This window comes from Scophthalmus maximus, chromosome 5, assembly GCF_022379125.1.
Source record: "Scophthalmus maximus strain ysfricsl-2021 chromosome 5, ASM2237912v1, whole genome shotgun sequence".
In the NCBI taxonomy this organism is placed as follows: Eukaryota; Metazoa; Chordata; class Actinopteri; order Pleuronectiformes; family Scophthalmidae; genus Scophthalmus; species Scophthalmus maximus.
Window position 1 is genome coordinate 16,309,175 of NC_061519.1, and position 18,711 is coordinate 16,327,885.

The following is an 18,711-nucleotide window of genomic DNA, read 5'->3' on the forward strand; positions in this document are numbered from 1 at the left end:
GAATAAGCGGCCAAAAGGCCGAGTCAACAACAGGCCTCCGTGGATGTGGAACGGCCCGAGCTGACATACGGAGGGTTAGGTTGGACAGAGGCTAAAGGGGCCGGAGGGCAGAAGAGAAATAATGAGTACGCGGCTGTAAGCATAGAGGCCCCAGAAGCCTGCGTGAACAGCCTCGATAATCAATGCTTTCTCTTCTCGCCTCTTAAGTCAACAAATATCGAAGAGGCTCCACTTTCCTGCTGACTGAACAACTGTCGCCCAAACTCTAGGACAGGTGATAATTGAGGGGAAAAAGCCTGAGAATCAAAGGAAAGAGAAACATTTTCACACCACCGTCTTTAAGTGGTGGGAAAACTGTGCCCAATCACTTACGAGCCACTCGGTCTGGCCTGGAGGGTTATCTCTAAGTTTGGCACATCAAGCCTTTCTCTTTGGGTGTGTGTTTGTTCTGTGTCCACTGTGCATTTGCCATTTGAGAGATCTGGCTTCACCAGGAAACAGATGACTCACACAGTTTGGGGTTTAACTGTGTCACGAGCATCACCGCTCTCACTCCGCTGCTGTAATGTGTTTCGTATGTTGCTGATGCATCAGGTCTGCTCCTCGCTGAGATAGTGCGGATAAGACCTCGGCCCTCTTCCCACAGTCAGCCACCTGCTCCGATAAGGACCGAGCACGAAGCATAACGGGTGGAGCCTAACACTGCCGATAGCATCTCCGCAGAAAATCTCTGGACAAAGGAATGTATCGAAGGACACGGGGAGACACATGGTATAAAAGAACAGTAAAAAGAAAAAGAAAAGCACGCCTCAAGTTTGGAATGGAATGGAACTGGATACACAAAAACGCACAAACAGTGCATTCTGCTCTCATGCTCTCCCTCTCTCTCTCTCGATACCATTCATTCTCACATTGAGATGTACACAAAAATGTGTACATGCATACAAGCCCCCAACCTGCATCCACCATCTGGCCTTCCCAAAAGCTCAGATGTCTCTGGGTAAGGTGAGCTGTGTGTGTGTGTGTGTGTGTGTGTGTGTGTGTGTGTGTGTGTGTGTGTGTGTGTGTGTGTGTGTGTAAATGAGAGAGAGAGAGAGTGAGAGAGAGAGAGAGAGAAAGAAACCAGTGATCATAATATCAAAGAGTAAATATGCACAATATTCAATGTGTGAAAAACCATATTGTGAAGAACAGAAGGGGTTCGCACTGGCGGTCATCATAGCTGACTGGGCTGCGCGCAAGCACACCTTAACACCGAGTAGTCTTTTCACTGTGGGCAAAATAAAGCCTCCATTATGGGAGGAGGCCATGTCTGCTGCCCCTGCCAGCCAAAATGGCTTTAGCAGTCTACCGACGACACAGGCATTCAAACGTACAATACACAGGACGGTGGTGGAAAACTAGTAGAAAATTGAATTCCACTTCAGGTGGTCCCAGGTCAGCAGTAGTGCCCATGGCAAAAATATACTCGACCACTCATGTGAGCACTCACACACACACACTCCTTCATGTCTGTGCAGCCCCGCCGCCCTCAACCCTTGTGCCAATGTTGCTCCTACGTTTCCATCCATCTCTTTCCTAACCATTTCAAATGAGAGAGTCGGGGAAAGGAGCAATCTTGCATTCACATCCATTAGAGACTCAACAGGACTCTTTTGACAGGCTGTCGCCTCTGCACAGCTGGTGAGCGCGCACGCACGCCCAACTCACACATCAAGTAGGACAGAATTCCTAACTCAGTGCTACCTCAGTAGCCTGGGTAGTCAGTGCTAACCGCGTTACAAGGTGAGTCAAATCACAGAGTACCGGAGTCTCATCACGCGACAAAAGGAGGGTTGAGGTGGAGAATATGGAGTCAAAGCAAAAAAGCAAAAGTGCCTTTTTGGCAATATTTTGGATTAAATAAGGGGACCTAATAACATTAATGAGGTAATAAACAAACTCTGTCCAACAAAGGTGTCAGCATCTGGAGGTAACACTTCAAGTGCAGGCCGCCCGCAGTAAAATCTAATGTGAAAGATTAAAGTAAGCACCAAACAGACACTGAGCTGACATGCATTTCCTTGTGAAATGTTTTATTCACCCCTGGAAACCTGCAAAAATCATGACCAGTTATTTCAAACTCAGCACAAGTTTTATCTGAATTAAGCATTATGTTGTCACTGCATGGCTTCAGACCGAGAGTTGAAGCAAATGCCAGTAACATCTAAGCCAGTGAGTGATCCACTCGTCTCATTAGATCCAAGAAGAATTCATGTTAATGCCTGGGTGAGGCACGGACACCTCGGAGTGAGCCTCAAAGTCTCCCGAGCCCTTCCATATCAGAACTGATGCGGCATGAGTGAATCATAATAATTGTATGATATGCTGACTTCACTCCACACTGAGGTCAGAGCAGTGGTTCATCTGTCACACAGTGTCTTTAGACAGGAGTCAGTGTCCTGCTCAAGAAGACTTCAGCAAAGCTGTCAGCTGCTGAGATGGGCTGGAGCTTGCACGGTCCTCTAACCTTTCTTATGCCACTCCAATGCTTATGATAAACATATATATATATATATATATATATATATATATATATATATATACACACATATATATATATATATATATATATACATACACACATACATATATATACATACATATATTTATAAACAGTATGCAGTAGTGATCTCCATAACTGTTGTATGGTGCTTAAGATATCATTATTATTATTATTGTTTATTCAAGCTAGACTATTCTCCATTTCATCCACTTGGCCCCCGAGGAGGAGGCATTACCACAGTACAGTGCAGGTACTTAACACAGTATCCTCGGGGACTGGTAAAAAGTACATTACTAATGTTCTCTCATCATACTCATAATGTGAATGCTGCTGTTGTTTTCCCGCGGCGGGAGCATTGCTCAGGCATCTACTGTATGTCAGATGCCCGCGACAGCCCAGTGTTCGTTTACTTCCACAGCCTTGTTCAATTGCGGGATGCTCATTTGTAAAACATGCATACTGTATCTTTTCTGAAACTCGCTGACCTCCTTCCTTCTGTCTTCCTCATCTTTTTTTTTTCTTTTTTAATCTCCCTCGGTCCCCATCTGTCTTTCAACCGCTGTTTCATCCCCCGTCCCGCCGTTCCTCCTCCTCCCTCCACCACCCAGTTCCAGGCCGTTAAATGAGCGGGCTTATCTAAGCCTAATTGGTTTAAGGGCAAACAGAAATAAGCAATGGCTCTGTAAGTAGGGGCGAATTACTGCTGCTGCTGGCAAGAACCCTCCGCACACCACGGACAGAGCGGGCAGAGGAAGGAGGCGAGAGGCAGAATGGAGAGATTAGTGGAGAGAATTATGGAAGATGGAGAGGGATGGAGAAATGGAGGGGGGTGTAGAGGAAAGTATAGGCAGAGAAAAGGTGAAGATGATGGGGAGAAATGCAGAGAGAAGACAAATGAGGGTGAAACAGAAACGCCGCACATGCTTATTTTTCTAATGGCATGCAAATCCCAGTCGTCCCTCTCCTCCCTGTTGGCCCTTTGCTTCGGGCCTCACTGCCCCTCTGCCTCTCTTCAATAACTTGTCAGTGAATAAATTTCTGTTTGCAGATATCATGTCTTCACGTGTGTGGGGTTGTGTGTGTGTGTGTGTGTGTGTGTGTGTGTATGCTCGGCCGCATGTGCTCAGACTTTAAATCCAAAAAATTCAAGGGGTCTGTGATCGACCTCGCACTGCATTTATCTGATTTGGTCCTTCATTGCACCTCACTGAGACACACATTTTAACTGCAACACTCAGAGCACATCATACTCGAGCTTTTATCTGTCAAACTCATTTTTTTTTTCATTATGTTCAGCTATCTCCCAACTATCCATCCTTTCTTGCATGCTTGCCTCCGTATGATTTTCATTCCCTAGTTCATCAGTTCAACAATGATGTGTGCAGTGTTAACTGTATGTGTATGCATGTGTCGGGAGGTCAAATAAGTCATGCAATTCATCACAGCTACGTGTCCATATGGTCGGGGCGGCTCCTTACTCTAAAGTTACAAACACAGAGCCATTAAGACACAGATCACCTTATGATTATCGTCTGAATTGAACACGTAATCACATTACGGGTGACCAGAGAGGCAAAGATAATGTTGGCTCTGCACGCACCACACGCACGCACCACACACACGCACACATGCACACACGCACACACCGAATAAGATGAAAGAGCAACAGATTGGAGTTCAGATCAGTGAAGATTTTAACCTGCCCATGGGACAGCCTCCTTTCAATTAGCGACCCAAACAAGGAAATCACTTTCATCCTTGTTACCGAGGTAACCCAGGGGCCATCTCCCTGCCCATCTGTTTCTTTCTCATCCCCCCCACCCCCCACACCCCTTTCCTTGCAGGGAAATTCTTATTCCTCTGTCTCGTCCTCCACTCATATTCAAATTGGCATGTCTGCTGTCATCTCACATCGTGTAAACATTTAGACCTGAAAATATCCATCCTTGCAGAGGTAGAAATTTGGGCCTGGGCTTGGTTTCCATCAGCCGTGCTTGAAATCTGATGAGCACAAACAAGAAAGCCGCCACCGAATTACAGAGCACAGCGGGAGCTGGGAACAGTCCAGGAGCAGAGTTGTAAAAGATATACGAGAAAAGCTTCATGTGAGAAAACTCTCTTTTATTTGCGCTTCTAATTGATGTGTTTGTGCTCCTCACCGAAAGACACAGGGATGCCGGTGCGCTCCCGTGTATGTTTTATTGGAGAGGATGAGCTACTGTACAATCAAACGAGAGAAGACACAATATAACCATGATGCTGCTGGGGCATCCATCCAGCAGCTAATGTCTGAGGCTGCAGCCCAATGTACGGTCCCCCAGGGGCCCACAACGGAAATGAAAAACATGTTTAACCGAGGAGATATGAGCTACTAGTGGCACCACTGCTTGATGAGTGTGTGTGTGAGAGGACGACTAGAGGAAGTGGGACAGAGAGACAAAGGCGGTGAGAAGGGAATGGAGAAAGATGGTGAGAGAAAATACAGAGAGTCTGAGAAAAGGGGAGAGGAAGCCCAGTTTTTTTTATTTTGATGAGTTGTTGATTTCCACGAGTGAAACATTTCTAAATGTACCCCAGCATAAATCCAGGTGACAGCGTAGATCTACAATCTAAGAGAGTTTGTCGATTTCAAAATGTCACAGAATGAAGCTCGGGGGCTTGTAGTAATAGTATTTCATATATATACTACAATTGAATGAAACAACTGACAGCAAAATCTTTGAAGGTTTCGGTGTAGCCTCCGTTTCCCTCTGAGAAAAAAAAACCAAGTAATCGCTCATAATAACGACGACAATTATGTCAACGGGGTCACTTTAAAAAATACACAGTTTGTGGGTTTGAAAGCACTCCTGCTGCAAACGGATGGGAGACTACGGCCACTGACAAACTACACCTCGGGCAATTAAGACGCACACATTTCCAAAATGCGATTCAACCCAGCGGAGTGTGCGATCCGCGCGGACCAGCAACGCCGGTGCCAAGCGGCGGCGGAGCGGGACGACGACCGGCGCGCTGAAATGAAGGTGTGAGCGCGGCGACGTGCCGCGATCCGCGCGTCGCCACATCCCCGTATCTCCGTGCCAGAAGCTCCGCGTTGCCCCACACAAAACATGCCCCCAGCATCCCGCCTCCGCCACGGCCACCCGAAGGCGCACAGCGCGTCTTTGGAGAGGAGCCTTTCCAAATCGCCTACAACAAGTACAATCTCAGTTGAGTTTCTTTCTTTTTTCTTTTTCTTCTTTTACCTTCCATCGCAGAGGACGTGATGACCAGCGCGCACAAAAGCGCAAACAAATCCACTGTCATGGCAGAAGGGCGGTCTCCACGGCGTGTCCCCAAATAACCAAGACGCACGGCGCGCGTCCAAGGGATCCCTCACTTGTCACAGCGCGGTACTCCAGCAGATCACCTGCGTTGTGAGTCACATCTCAAGCCGTAGTAAACAATGTGTGACAATCCGCGCACGGGGGAAGAGTGGAGTGTGTGGGGGACTGAGGGGTGCGAGGGGCGAGGGGGGGGGGGGGCACCCAACATTGCCTGCTCGCAGCCCCATTAGAGCGCCGGGGCCAATCATCGACTGGGAGCTGAAACTCACTAACCAATCGACGGCCCGCCGCTCCGCCCAGCGCGCATTGTCAAAACACAAAACTTTTCCTTGACCTATTTGAAGCCGTGCGCCCGCCGCACCGAAGGGGAATAGCGCCCTCAGTCGGGTCACCGCGGGTACTGCACCCGTGGTCAACTCCGCGGGAGACGATCCAAGCGGCATGAACAATTTGTTCGGTGGTCTGTTCAGAATGATGCTGCTGCCGGACACACAGGCCCGGACACAGGCCCAGTGAGGTCCCACAGGGCGATGCTCATTTCCTCTGGTTGAGAGTGTGTGTGTTGGAAATTATCTCCACTTAGGACATTACATTTTTCATTCAGAAAAACCACAAGGATGTCTGAGATAAAAAGCCAAAGTTGAGTTGTGATTGTGTGCCAACCCTCCCTTCCCTCCTCCAACCCATGTGGACACCAAACAGTTTTTTAAAAATGTCCCAGATACATGGTCTGGACCTTCACCCTTCCATTTTGATCTCTCAAGTACAAACCCCATTTGCAATGCAGATGTTCTCTAACAGCATTGGCGAATTCAACTGAACCTCCTAATGACATTAAACAGGCATTGCACATCAGCTCCCACCCCCTTGCCCCCTGTCAGCCCCCTTTTTGTGTGCGTGCGTGTGCTGCAACAGATGGTGCACACAATGGGCTTCTCCCCGCAGGGACACAGAGAACCAGGCTGTGCTTCAGCCGAGGAAGGGGGCAGTTGCTGCCCTGTAGCTCAGAACCACACCTGTGTTGGGCTAGATATGTTCCCCAAGTCCCCGGAGCGGTGGGCTGGGATGGAGTTGTTAATCTCCAGCCTGAGTGGGCCTGGTTTTACCCCGGGCAACTGGATGGCCTAATACTTCAGTGCTGTCTCTCCCCAGCACACTGGCCCAGATACTTTTTTACCTGCTATACTTTTTATGGATTTAATGAATGGAATGGAGAGTAGGGTTTTCAAAAACAAGGTCTAGCTTATAAAATGAATGGCCTTATTTTGCTGTGTAGCTTGATTGTGCGAAACATAAAGAGGCCACAAATCCCTCCGAAATATGTGCAGCTTTTTTTCCAACAAGCCTGAACTTTTTTTAACCACATCTATCTTCTGCGCCCCTTTGTGATTCAACTGCTAACCTTTACAATGCCAAAAAAATCGAACGTATTGTAAATGAAATGTGACTCACTTAATAAATGGACGTTCCGATGGTGGCAAAGGCCAGAAGATGGAACTGGGGCAGACGCAGAGCTTCAGGAGCATCAGGCAGCGGTTGCAACTTGGGAAAGAAGTTGATGAGAGCATTTGTCATTTTTAATGGTGTGGCGAGGAGCGGCGCTCTTGTGTGACAAGGCACATCGCAGCGTGGCCTCTGGTGCTGGCTGGTTTGTAGGCCTCTCATAGCCACCTGGCCTTATTTGTCACCGGGCCAGTCATCATCACCTATGACTCCACGGGTCATCTCCAAATACAGGAGCAGCACAGAGCAATCTGTCCCTGTTTGCTGTCCACACCCTGCGGGAGGAAGGAAGGAAGGAAGAGTATGAGGGGAGGTAGCAACAATACTGCTGCTACTGCTGCTCTAGCACATCCTGCCTTACAATGCACACACAGACAAATGCATGCATACAACAACACAAGTGTGTGTGCAGTCCCTCATCCACACGGCACTCTGATAATGATCCACACAAAGCAACACAAGCACTTTCCTATAGCTCAAGAGCCTCAGCCCAATATGAATACTGAGCCCAAACACATTGTTGAGAGCCCCTCATTCTCTCTGTGGCCTGATTTTTTTCTCTCTCTGCATGGTTAAGCCTGTGAGTGCAGCATCCCACTTCTTCTTTTTTCTTTCCTCCATTCCTCCATTTCAGATTCAAAACATAATAAAAAACGCGGCCTCACCCAGTGGGGTCATTGTCCATCTTGTGTTTGATTAACTGTTTTTCTTTGCTCTGTATTCAGTGAGCTGATCTTAAATGTATGGTCCTCTTGACCTGTAAACATCCAGCCAGCGTCTGCCTCTCCATGACCAATGTGCCATGACCTTAACATTTCTCTTCCCTGTCTCCTGTTTCCTGATTCCTGTTTGGTTGCTGGAAAAATATCACGGTTGTTCTGCCATTTGATGGAGTCGGACAGGAAATATAAAATGGTGTGCCAGACACTAACAACAACATTACGCACAACAGAGGGAATCTGCCGTACACACATGGAAGACCTTTTGGGGTGAAAAAGCAAAGAGCAGTGTTTACTGAGACACACATTCATTATTTAGATTTGTGATACAGGAGTGCATATGAGTTATAGTTGGTGACAAGCAGGTACAGTATATACACTAGAAAGAGGTGGGTGATTATAATGATGCAGAATGAGGAATGCAAGAACAGATATATAGGGGAAAGAGAGAGGTTTCCCAGGGAGCATGGAAGCTGGAAAGGTTTGTCTGGTGATGAATATGAATGCATGAAAATGAAATGCCTAAGTCAATATGGAGACAGTGCAGGGACCCAGGTGACAGAAGAATGCAGTGCTACACGCACCCTGGGGGGATAGACTGGTTATTAGGCTGGGCTTTAGCTTCATCCATCTTCACGAGTCTGAGCACCGGCCATTGACAATATGAGCACAGAGCCAGGGCTGAATACAGATGTGCTCTGGACCGGTGTTCCCCAAACAGTGGGTCAGGAGTCCCAGCCATAGTTGTACTTTCTGGGGCACAACTCAAGAGACGCAATGGAAAATAGGTTCATTTTGGTTAAGTTTTTTGCCTCAAAATGTATTCGTTAAGGCTGCACAAGTTCAGGCCAAACCCTTTGGAGTTAAGAGATTTGTACACAAAAATGTAAATGTGGAAAAGCCGGTTTTTTTTAAGGTCTTACCAGCCTGTTGCATCTATCCACACGTTATTTATTTTTTTAGAAGGTGAGTGTTTTGCTTGTTGCAAAACCCCGCACAAGAAATAAAATGTCTTTATCTGAGTTTCAAGAGTGGAGCGACTGTGTGACAGTAGGTCAGACAGAGAGACAGGGCAGAAGCTAAATACAGCACTCTCATTAATATGCCAATGATGCCAAGACTGATGGTACCTGTCCCCTTCTATGAGGACACAGACACTTCAGAGAGACCCATTACAGTTCTCTGACGCAGAGCAAGGCAACAAAAAAGAGTAGAGGGTAAAGGGAAGAAACAGGCACACAAACTCACACAAACAGAGATGGAAATACCGGTGCACACGTACAGGAAAACGACTCAATGTAAGTGAGGGAGCGGAGAGGGATTACGCTCCATTTCTCCTCGCAGAGATGCAGTGAGAGCGTTATTTGTTTTAAGTATTGCGGTTTGATTAATAAGTTGTAGGCTCGCATTCATTCTATTCAAGACTCAAGCTCTTTAGTTACCATTAATCATGAAAACACAATGAGGAGATGAGGCTCAGCACTGAATGTGTAAGAGCTTCATTATAGCTTGCTTTTTTTTCCGTCAAGTGTGTGAGTCCTCTTGTGTAAGAGTGAGACAAAGATTGACTGTGGCTTCATGTGCCAGAGGCTGGGTTCCTATGCTTATATTTTCTGTGTGTGTGTGTGTGTGTGTGTGCGTGTGTGTGTGTGTGTGTGTGTGTCTACACTTAAAACGTGCACGTGTGCTGTGGCTGACTGAAACACGGAAAGATGGATAATAAATTGGTGCATCCCCCTCCCCAGTCACTTCATGCTCTGCCAGCTGCCTTAGGGTTTTCTGTTGCAGACAATGTTCTGGCAGCAAACGACCGATCCATCTCTCAAAAGGTGTCACCAGGCCCCCAAAAAAGTGTTAAAAACACATACAATCATGCAAAGTCCAATAACATCGAAAAATCATGCACCAACCTTATGATAATTCTTTGATTAATTATTATCCCGATGAGTATGGTAATGAGGATGTATTCATTTTCTCGTGATGCGGGCTCTCTAATCACAGATGAGGTTAATGGGGTTCTCGTCCACTCGTCGTCTTTGTTTCACTTGCAGCATTTAAGCAAGTTTCCTATTAACCATGTGGCCTCAGCCCCCTCTGCTGCAACACAACAACATCACTCTTACAACAACATTTGACACATGGTAAATTGTTTTTCTTTTGTGTCCCTGAACATGTTATCATGGGCCTGTCGCGTGGAGAGGCTCATAAAGTAGTTCTCTGGCTACAAAAGCAACATTTAGGAGGTGGACTTGTTAATGAGGAAAAACAAAACTAGCCTGACAGCTCATCACTTTCTGTCAGCTCCCAGTGACAGCCTATCCCACTCATTCTCGCCTAGTTGTTTGTTTCGCAGGGACACCATCAAAATGCATCCCTCCATCTCCTCCGACCTGTTTTTTCTCCCCGCCCTGGCCTGTGACAGATAGTTCAGCAGAATCTATCAACCTCAGTCAGGGCCAGTCCACCGCAGAGCCACATGCGGACAGGAGGCGCACACACACGCACGACGGCGCGCATCCCGAGTCCGTCACGCTAAATAGGATAAACATCTGGCAATGGAGAGAGAGAGAAACAGAGGTCAAATCAATCTGCCCTCTGTCTTCCATACACTGATCCCCTGCCATAGACTGGCCTCTGCAAGACCCAACAAATAAAATGGAAGTGCAGCATTCGAACCTAAAAGGTGCAGCACTGACGTCAGTCTGACTTGAGCACAGTGGATCAGAGAGCCTTCTGACAGACAACCTCACTGGTGGACTGAAATGTCCACTAGCTTATTAATACCAGGAGGTTGGAGCAGTTGTCACAACATGGAGGATAGGATTCCATGGGCAGAAATAAGTGTGAGTGGAAAGTGAATTTGAATCCTTTATATTAGAATTTCTCAAATGGTGCAATTGCATAAAAAAACACATTTCAGTTACATTTTAAATACGCATGTATAGCCTGAATAATAATGTACTGAAACAGCAACATTTGTGAGTTGGGTATTGATATTTACCATCCATAAGGTTTTCATTTGTCAGCAACATGCACAAGCAAGAATAAAAACATAAAATAAAGAAAAACTTTGTACAACGGATTTCATTCAGAAACATAGATAAGTAAAACTATTTGATTGGAGGATGAATGGAATGTATACTAATGAAATTGAAGTCATTTGCTATGAAACTATTTTTGATTCTTACTGAAAATGCAACTCTCAATATATTTAATTCAGCCCTCAACCTAATTTTTTTCTAACAGTAAGGCTGGAATTGTTCCATATGGCACTGGCAGATAGTGGCACTTAAGTCTATGCTATTCAGATTCAGTTTTTAAAATGAATTTATTCAAGTTAAACTAGTGATTGTGATTCAATACAGTTTTTAATGGAATTTGAAACGTCTACCAATTCAAATGTATGTGTTAGGAATCCAATTTCTACTGCCCAAATTCTCCTCACAGAACAGGGGCCTTATCTTACATCTGGCCCAAAGTGGTGGCGAGCTATAGAGTCTTTGCTGCTGTCAGAGGGACACATTATGGAGCATTGCTATCTTGAGGCAACAGAAAGCGATTGTGCTTTGGACCAAAAAAAAACAAGTCAATGAAGTCAATGACGCAGTATTTCATTGTTATTTTAAGGGCGAATTATACTGACAGTAATATGCTACTATATGGGCGTGTGCACAACGCTATACACTCCCCCTGTGAAATACACAGATGGTCTGCTCGCGTTCTCTCAAGGCCACGTTGCAGCCAAACACGAAAGGATTTATCCTCTGTCGGATTAATGTATAACAGTGTTCAGACATTTACAAGACAGTTATTCTTATGTTTTGGTCTGGAAGGTTAATAGCGTTAAAAAAAACATTGGGTCCATCCTCAAGTACAAATCCACAGTAATCCACTTATCATGTTTTGAGCTATCTTGTACAAATGCTACTGTCAGCTTTTGAGCAGCGCTGATTCAAAGGACACGTTGAACTGAATTACAAGGCTAGGTCCTCTGGACTGCATCATTTTGCTCATTAAGTGTTATGAAAATCCTTCCTGTATGTTCCTGGATAAATGCTGTCACCTTAGCCTCAAAGTTGGAAGCACATAAATTGCTACATAATGAGAACTAAAGGGCATATAGAGCGCAAACCAAAAGTAGACAAAAGTATGTGGGCAAATGTGTATTACTAAACAATTGTATTACAATAAAAAAAGTGGAAGCTTTTCTAGAATGGGGAACACAGTTGATTCAGGATCATTACCATTAGGGAATGATAATTTATCGCGGACCTCTCGGTTGTCTGACCCAGTAAACCGTGCTGACCCCAGTGCTCTGCACATCAGACCATCTTGTGATGGGACGCCCGTCAACATGTTCACGAACTTGGCCTTCAGACAGACACAGAGAGAGACATATAAACACCTCCCAACTGGTCAAAGCTGCCTCTGTGGTAGTTCTTCCTCCACTCAGTGAAAACAACACCTTCCACACTGTCGCGGCTGGTAATGAGTCACCAGCAGACATGAGAGATTGCCAGAGAGAACTATGACTCTTTTCTCCAAACCTCCGGTGTCATCAACAATGATGTGCTATCGCCTATTGTCTTCTCAAAGTCTAAAGCAAGTGACACATTTAAAGATAGAAAGAGAACATTATCATATCACATCTGATCTGTTCCTCACAATCAAAGACAATGCTGTAGTCAGCTAGAGCCACGAATCCTAAATTTATTCAGAGAGGGTTGATGTAATTCACCGCAACAGAACTGTGTTGAACAGTTTACATGTTTGCAATACATAAAAAATGTGCAGGGAAAGGGTGACGGTTTGTCTTGGAGAGTGGGGAAAAGGGTTTGGGGTTAGATAAAGGATAGGAATGGTGAAGGAGTAGGGGAAGGAGGAAAGAGGCGCAGTTCTCTAATTTGATTTTTTGTATATCATCACACCTCTTTGTCGCCTCTTCCCCATCATTGTCTTTGCTCTCCATCTTTTTTTCCCCTTTTGAATGTTGTTTTCCTGCCTATTATGAAGTTTGATCTCCTAGTGTTCCTTTATATTGGTGACAAGATTCTGAAATGATAAAAAACAACAAATTCCCAAGAATTCTGACACAAGATGGCTGTTGACTGAAGTAAAATGATCAGCTGAGACATTGAACCTGAAGCTGTTTATTCTTGAAGGACAGGAGGCTGATCTACTCATCCCGTCTGGCTTCCCCCTCGTCCTCCGCCCCTCCTCCTTCCTGAGACCATTTTTTCACTGTGCAGCCTCTTCTCATTTTCCACCTTCTGCACTTTCTTCCTCCAGCTTTTTTCTCCCTGAGCCAGCTCCTGTTGAAGGCTCGCCCCCAGAGCGCCACACCTGCTCTTCCGCTGTTCTTCCCTAAGCCTTTAGCACTTTTGTCTCTTTTTTGAGCGATTAGGTAAAAAGCAGTCAATGTGCACTTCTGTGCGAGCTTGGCCTTTGGAGGAGCTCGTCCCTCCATCTGCCTCCAACTATTTTCCGGCAGGTTAACTTGCTCCTTTAGAGCCTTGTTTTCCTTTGTGAGAGACTTAATCACAGCGACTGCATAGTAGAGGGCATCTCGCAGACCCTGTTCCAATGTGTTGAGAGGGGGTGGACAGAGTGTTGCAGCCGCACAGCGGTCGGCCTGTACTGCTCTGGGCCCTAATGAGCAGCACTAAACTGCATTGGCCCAAATGTCTGAAATTAGGAAACATACATGTTGTTCGTGGCTTAACACAACTTGTACAATGATCTAGTTGAATCTACTTCAACTTAACTCCTTAAAACATGGGCTGCTTTTGTATAGCGCCTAATACTTGGCTTTATAACAGCCACTCAAAGCAGTCAACACTATACAAGTCACTCATTCACACATACACACACACACACATACAGTGATTCTATATATAGCGCTTCTCAATCATACATCCCACTCACACACACAGCACAGTCAGGGGAAATTTGGGGTTCAGTGTCTTGCCCAAGGACACTTTGCTGCGCAGACTTCTCCTCAAAAGAGGGCAACGTGGAGCCACAGCTCGAAACTCCAATTTAGACACATCCCATGAAATTCTTGTCATTTTTGAGACCACCATGTGATAAAAGTGAGGGACTTATATTCAAATGTTTCTGATTGTTCCCAGGTTGCTACAGAAATGCTGTCACATCTATTTTCAGTTTCATTTGAATCTGTTTGAGGTTAAGACAGGTTCATCACAGTCTTTTGGTGAGAATGTGAGAATACAGTTTGGCCTTAATCTCTTAGTCCTTAATCACGTATTAGATGGACACGTGTTTAGTTTGAGCAAGTTAACTCTTTTATTTATATTCTGAGAGAATGTTGTATTTTGTGATTGCATTTTGTTTGTTGTTGTGATATTATATTCCATTTTCCAATTAGCGATTTTTTTCTGAGCCGCACGGTCACCAAATTACAATTAAAAAGATGGACATTCGTTTTCCATGATATACTACATAAACATGCAAATGTAGCTACAAACGAGTTTGTTGTCTACACAAACACAGACACACACACACACACACAAACACACACACAAACACACATACACAAGGTGCAGGATATGATGATTACTGTGATAGGAAATAATACAAAAACAGATTCATGAAAAGATGCCATCGATAAATGTCATAGCAGCTGTGCTCTCAGCTTTTTGCTTGGACGATTCAAAGTGCAAAATTATACTTGGCTGTGGGACAACAGTGTACTTGGACATTCATTATTTAAATGATGACCTCGTTTAACATGCACACATCTACACAACGGCTCTGCAGTCAGCAACACTTGCAAACAAACAATAGCGCTGAGTTAACACAATGACCTTCTGATATTAACATTGACCTTTGAAAGCAATCTTTTCCCCCAGCATGCATCACCAGATCAATAAACACTGCTGCCAGGTGATGCTGGTGAGCATTATCGGCCTGTAGCAGGCTCAACGATATGGAATTCACACACGCACATGCACACACACACACGCACAAACAAATGCAACAAAGCCCATGTCAAATGCTAAATGTCAATAGCAGGAGATGCACACAAAATGTGTCATACTCGTAATAATCATCGGGATACACTCTTAAAAACACACCACCACTCGACATCGACTTCTTGACCATTACTAATTGTTAATCAGTGTTTTGTCTTATGTGTCTAAAGGCAATGAGCACAAGTGAGAAAAGCAATTAACAGTTCCCAGTCCCATCTCTCGTATCCTAATACTGCTTTACAACATTTTCTCTTTCTTTTTCTTATTTTGCCCTCTGATTTTTAGTCCACCACTTGATTGTAGGTGGCTCAGGCTCATGTCTCTGTTCTTGGTTCAACCACCTTATCCTATCAGAAGCAGACCCCATTACCACACAGTTTCCTAGTCAATGATTTCTCATTTAGGCCACATTCCCCAGATCCTCAGCTTATTGAGAGCTTGATGGATAACCTGTCGAATATGCACATTATGTGTGTGTGTGTGTGCGTGTGTGTCTGTGTCTGTGTCTGTGCGTGTGCGTGCGTGCGTGCGTGCGTGCGTGCGTGCGTGCGTGTGTGTGTGTGTGTGTGTGTGTGTGTGTCGGGTTAAAGGGGAATTCCACCAATTTTCCACATCGAAATCTGTCCTCTAGTAATGGAGAGTACTACTCAGCCAGGGAAAACAGAAAACAGTTGTATAATGATTTCAGTGGCTCTGGAGGAAAGTAACCTCCGTGTGTGACTGTGTGTGTGTGTGTGTGTGTGTATGTGTGTAAGGCTTACTTATCCCATGTGAGGATTCAAGACAGGTGGAATGAGAAACTAGATTTAAAAGACCTTTGGGTCAGAGTCCCCCAGCACTCCTTTTCCTTAAAGATCGAAATCTTTCCCTGTGAAACCATTTTCATGAAGTGCTTGTAAGGAAGTAAGAGATCATATAAATGATACAAAGCGGAACTGCACAAAACCTAGCCCACTTCTTCTGGAAAATCTCCACTTTCTGGGATTTCTGGGAAACGTAGTTTATCCATGGTCAATGGTGGTTCTGTTGACACATCTGGAGTGTCTGTTGACACATCTTTAATCATTCTCTGTACATATTTGCATACCAACATTCAAAACAGTTACTGAATACAATGAGTGTGTACTGTAGAACAGAGCTGTGACACAGCTAGAGACATCACCATGCTCGCTTAATCTGAACATGTTATTGAACCAAATTACAAAATCATATAATTTTTATTTAATTTTCTGTCATATTAGAAATATCTCTGATGTGCCAGTATACTACAGTATTACTCGTGAGGGGGAGATATTTCCAAATTTACTTTGATACAGTGTCTCATGCTGTGTAGAGACCACATAACTCCAATGATTACACAATCATTCTTTAGTGTCCATGACAATCTTATTTTGGCCCGGATGTTCACCTAAGGGCTTATGGGTTCAATAAAAAGCATTGTCCTTTTCATGTGTCCTCCCAGAAAGAGTGACAAGTTCTCCTGCAGAGCTCCAGGCACGTCCGACTGAACTCCAGGAGCAACATGACAACTGAGAAGGTCAGGGGCCAGAGGTCATTATGGATTGTTTGAGGTCATAAGAGATGGGCAAAGTCCCGTGGGCCGCACAAATGTCAGCCGGATTCACGGAGTGTCATTCTGAATCTGTCCAAGCTGCTGGAAAAGTGTGTTGACACTGTAGCATTTGAGCTGATAACAGTGCATATTTGTGTCCCCGTCCTTGTGTACACAACATGAGGAAGGCATGTCTGGTGGCAGAGCACTTCTCAGTGTTGAGTGGAAACACATCCTGCAGTGGACATGTTGTGCTCAGCCTTGTGGTGAGGCCACAGTGCCACCTGGCGATCAAGATATGCCACTGCAGGTAAACATGGCAGCTTAACCCTTTGTGTAAGTAGTTTTAACAGCTGGAGGAAGAGATGATGGAGGAAATCAAGAGGATGATGCTCGAGGAACATGCTTTCAAGTAAATAATTGTTTAATGTCCTTCAGAGTGATAAAACATATATTTTCCTGTCAATTAGTGAATTTCATTTTCTTTAGATTTCTTTTAAAATTGGCATGTCATTCAGACAAGAGAACTAGGTCAGACGGTTCTTTGTTCACCAATTGCAATTCGTTTTCAGCTCATGTTTCAGCTCCATACTGTCCGTCTGTAATTTTCCAGTTTTAAAGCAATTCAATTTAACTGGGTTTAACAATTTGCACTGACAATAAAAGCCGACTGAAAAATGAATGTGTGGGGAACTGATAAGACATGTACTTTCTCGCCATATCTCTCAGTGGTACAGACTCAGAGCAGCTGCTCCTGCTGCTGTTCTACCAGGGACCTGCTGTGAGTGTATGACAGGACTGAACATCAAACTGCACCAGCTCAAAGCGAAAAAATAAAAAGGTCACGCGTATAGTCTGTGCATGTGTTGTGGCCAGCTGACTGTATATGTTGGGGCTTTGAAGTTGTAGAGGCAGATAGTGTTCTGAAATCGTACATAATAAATATGAACCAGTTGTTGTTTTTTAATAGAGTCGAGAATTCCGAACACTGTGACGATTTGCAGAACTGTGTTTGGCTCTTGTGAAATGTGTGTGGGTAAGTTCTAAACCATCACCTATATATAGATAGAAAGATTGAAAATTGTGGAACTGTAATGCACCAATGTACTGTTCAAACTGTCACATTTATAACACAATCTTGTAGGAGGGGCTTCTAAGCCAGACAATCATCCTTCCAAGAAGTAGCTGCTCAGAAAATATTTGATGTGTGAATCCTGTATGTTATCCTGTATGTCATTTTGTGAAAGGCGGAAAAAGCCTCAAACAATATTCAAGTTTTTGGAAAACAAATAGACCCAAATCCTAAAAGGTTACAGAAACTGAACATGATTCTTGTAATATGGAAAACAATATTGATCGAAAACCTTTACAGTGCACAGGATTGATGTTGTTAATTCTTTTTTTAATTCCCTATAATTGAGCTCAAGCATATTTTTTTTCCAACATAAGAGCTGTAGTAGTGACACCCAGGGAAGTACATCTTTGTGTGAGGTGAGTTTGGTGACTGCACTGTACAGTAGGGAAGTTATTAAAAATATTTCAAATAAAAATTCACCAAAGCTGAGGAAGAGAAGATGACAAGTACATCCTACCAGTCAGGGTACCATCTGCCCCCTACTGGTGACAATCAGTAACAGACCTCTAGTTGTTAAATGAGTGGAATCCAGTATTTGTCAGGTAAAAAGCTTTAAAAGTCTACGATGCACGTGTCTGTACGTTTGCCTATTTACATCTGCAGTCCCGTGGCAGGTCCCGATTAAAACACTCACTGAGTGACAGACCGACATTAAAATGACTAAAAGTCCTCATAACATTTGATCAGTTAATGCAACTTACGGTTAGTTTTGACGAGATGCTAACACACGCGCCGCTCCAGGCAGGGCTTCCGTGCGACCGTGGCCCTTTTCAGAAGACTTGTAGTGCAGGAGGGAACTTCGGTGTCTTCTCTAGGACTTTGTACAACACGTCCACGACGATAAATCCAACATTGAATGACTTTAGTATAATTTTTATCCCGTTTTTCAAGACGTAAAAGGCTCCTGTTGTTGTTGTTAGCGGACTTCTAGCCGTC

At 44.6% G+C, this 18,711-nt stretch overlaps 1 protein-coding gene across 8 annotated transcripts in view; it reads right to left on the minus strand.

Moving 5' to 3' along the window:
• Positions 1 to 18,711, minus strand: part of LOC118311152 (ephrin type-B receptor 1-B) — a 157,971-nt gene extending 139,260 nt beyond the window's left edge. For 3 of the 8 annotated variants that reach the window (XM_035634734.2, XM_035634733.2, XM_035634735.2), the window contains exon 1: positions 5,791 to 6,040. In XM_035634734.2, the coding sequence (XP_035490627.1) occupies positions 5,791 to 5,851 (61 nt within the window). In that variant the 5' untranslated portion in view covers positions 5,852 to 6,040. Of the gene's footprint in view, positions 1 to 5,790; positions 6,041 to 7,323; positions 7,650 to 18,476 lie in introns of those variants that run through there. The other 5 variants (XM_035634726.2, XM_035634729.2, XM_035634731.2 and 2 more) reach the window with 4 other exon arrangements.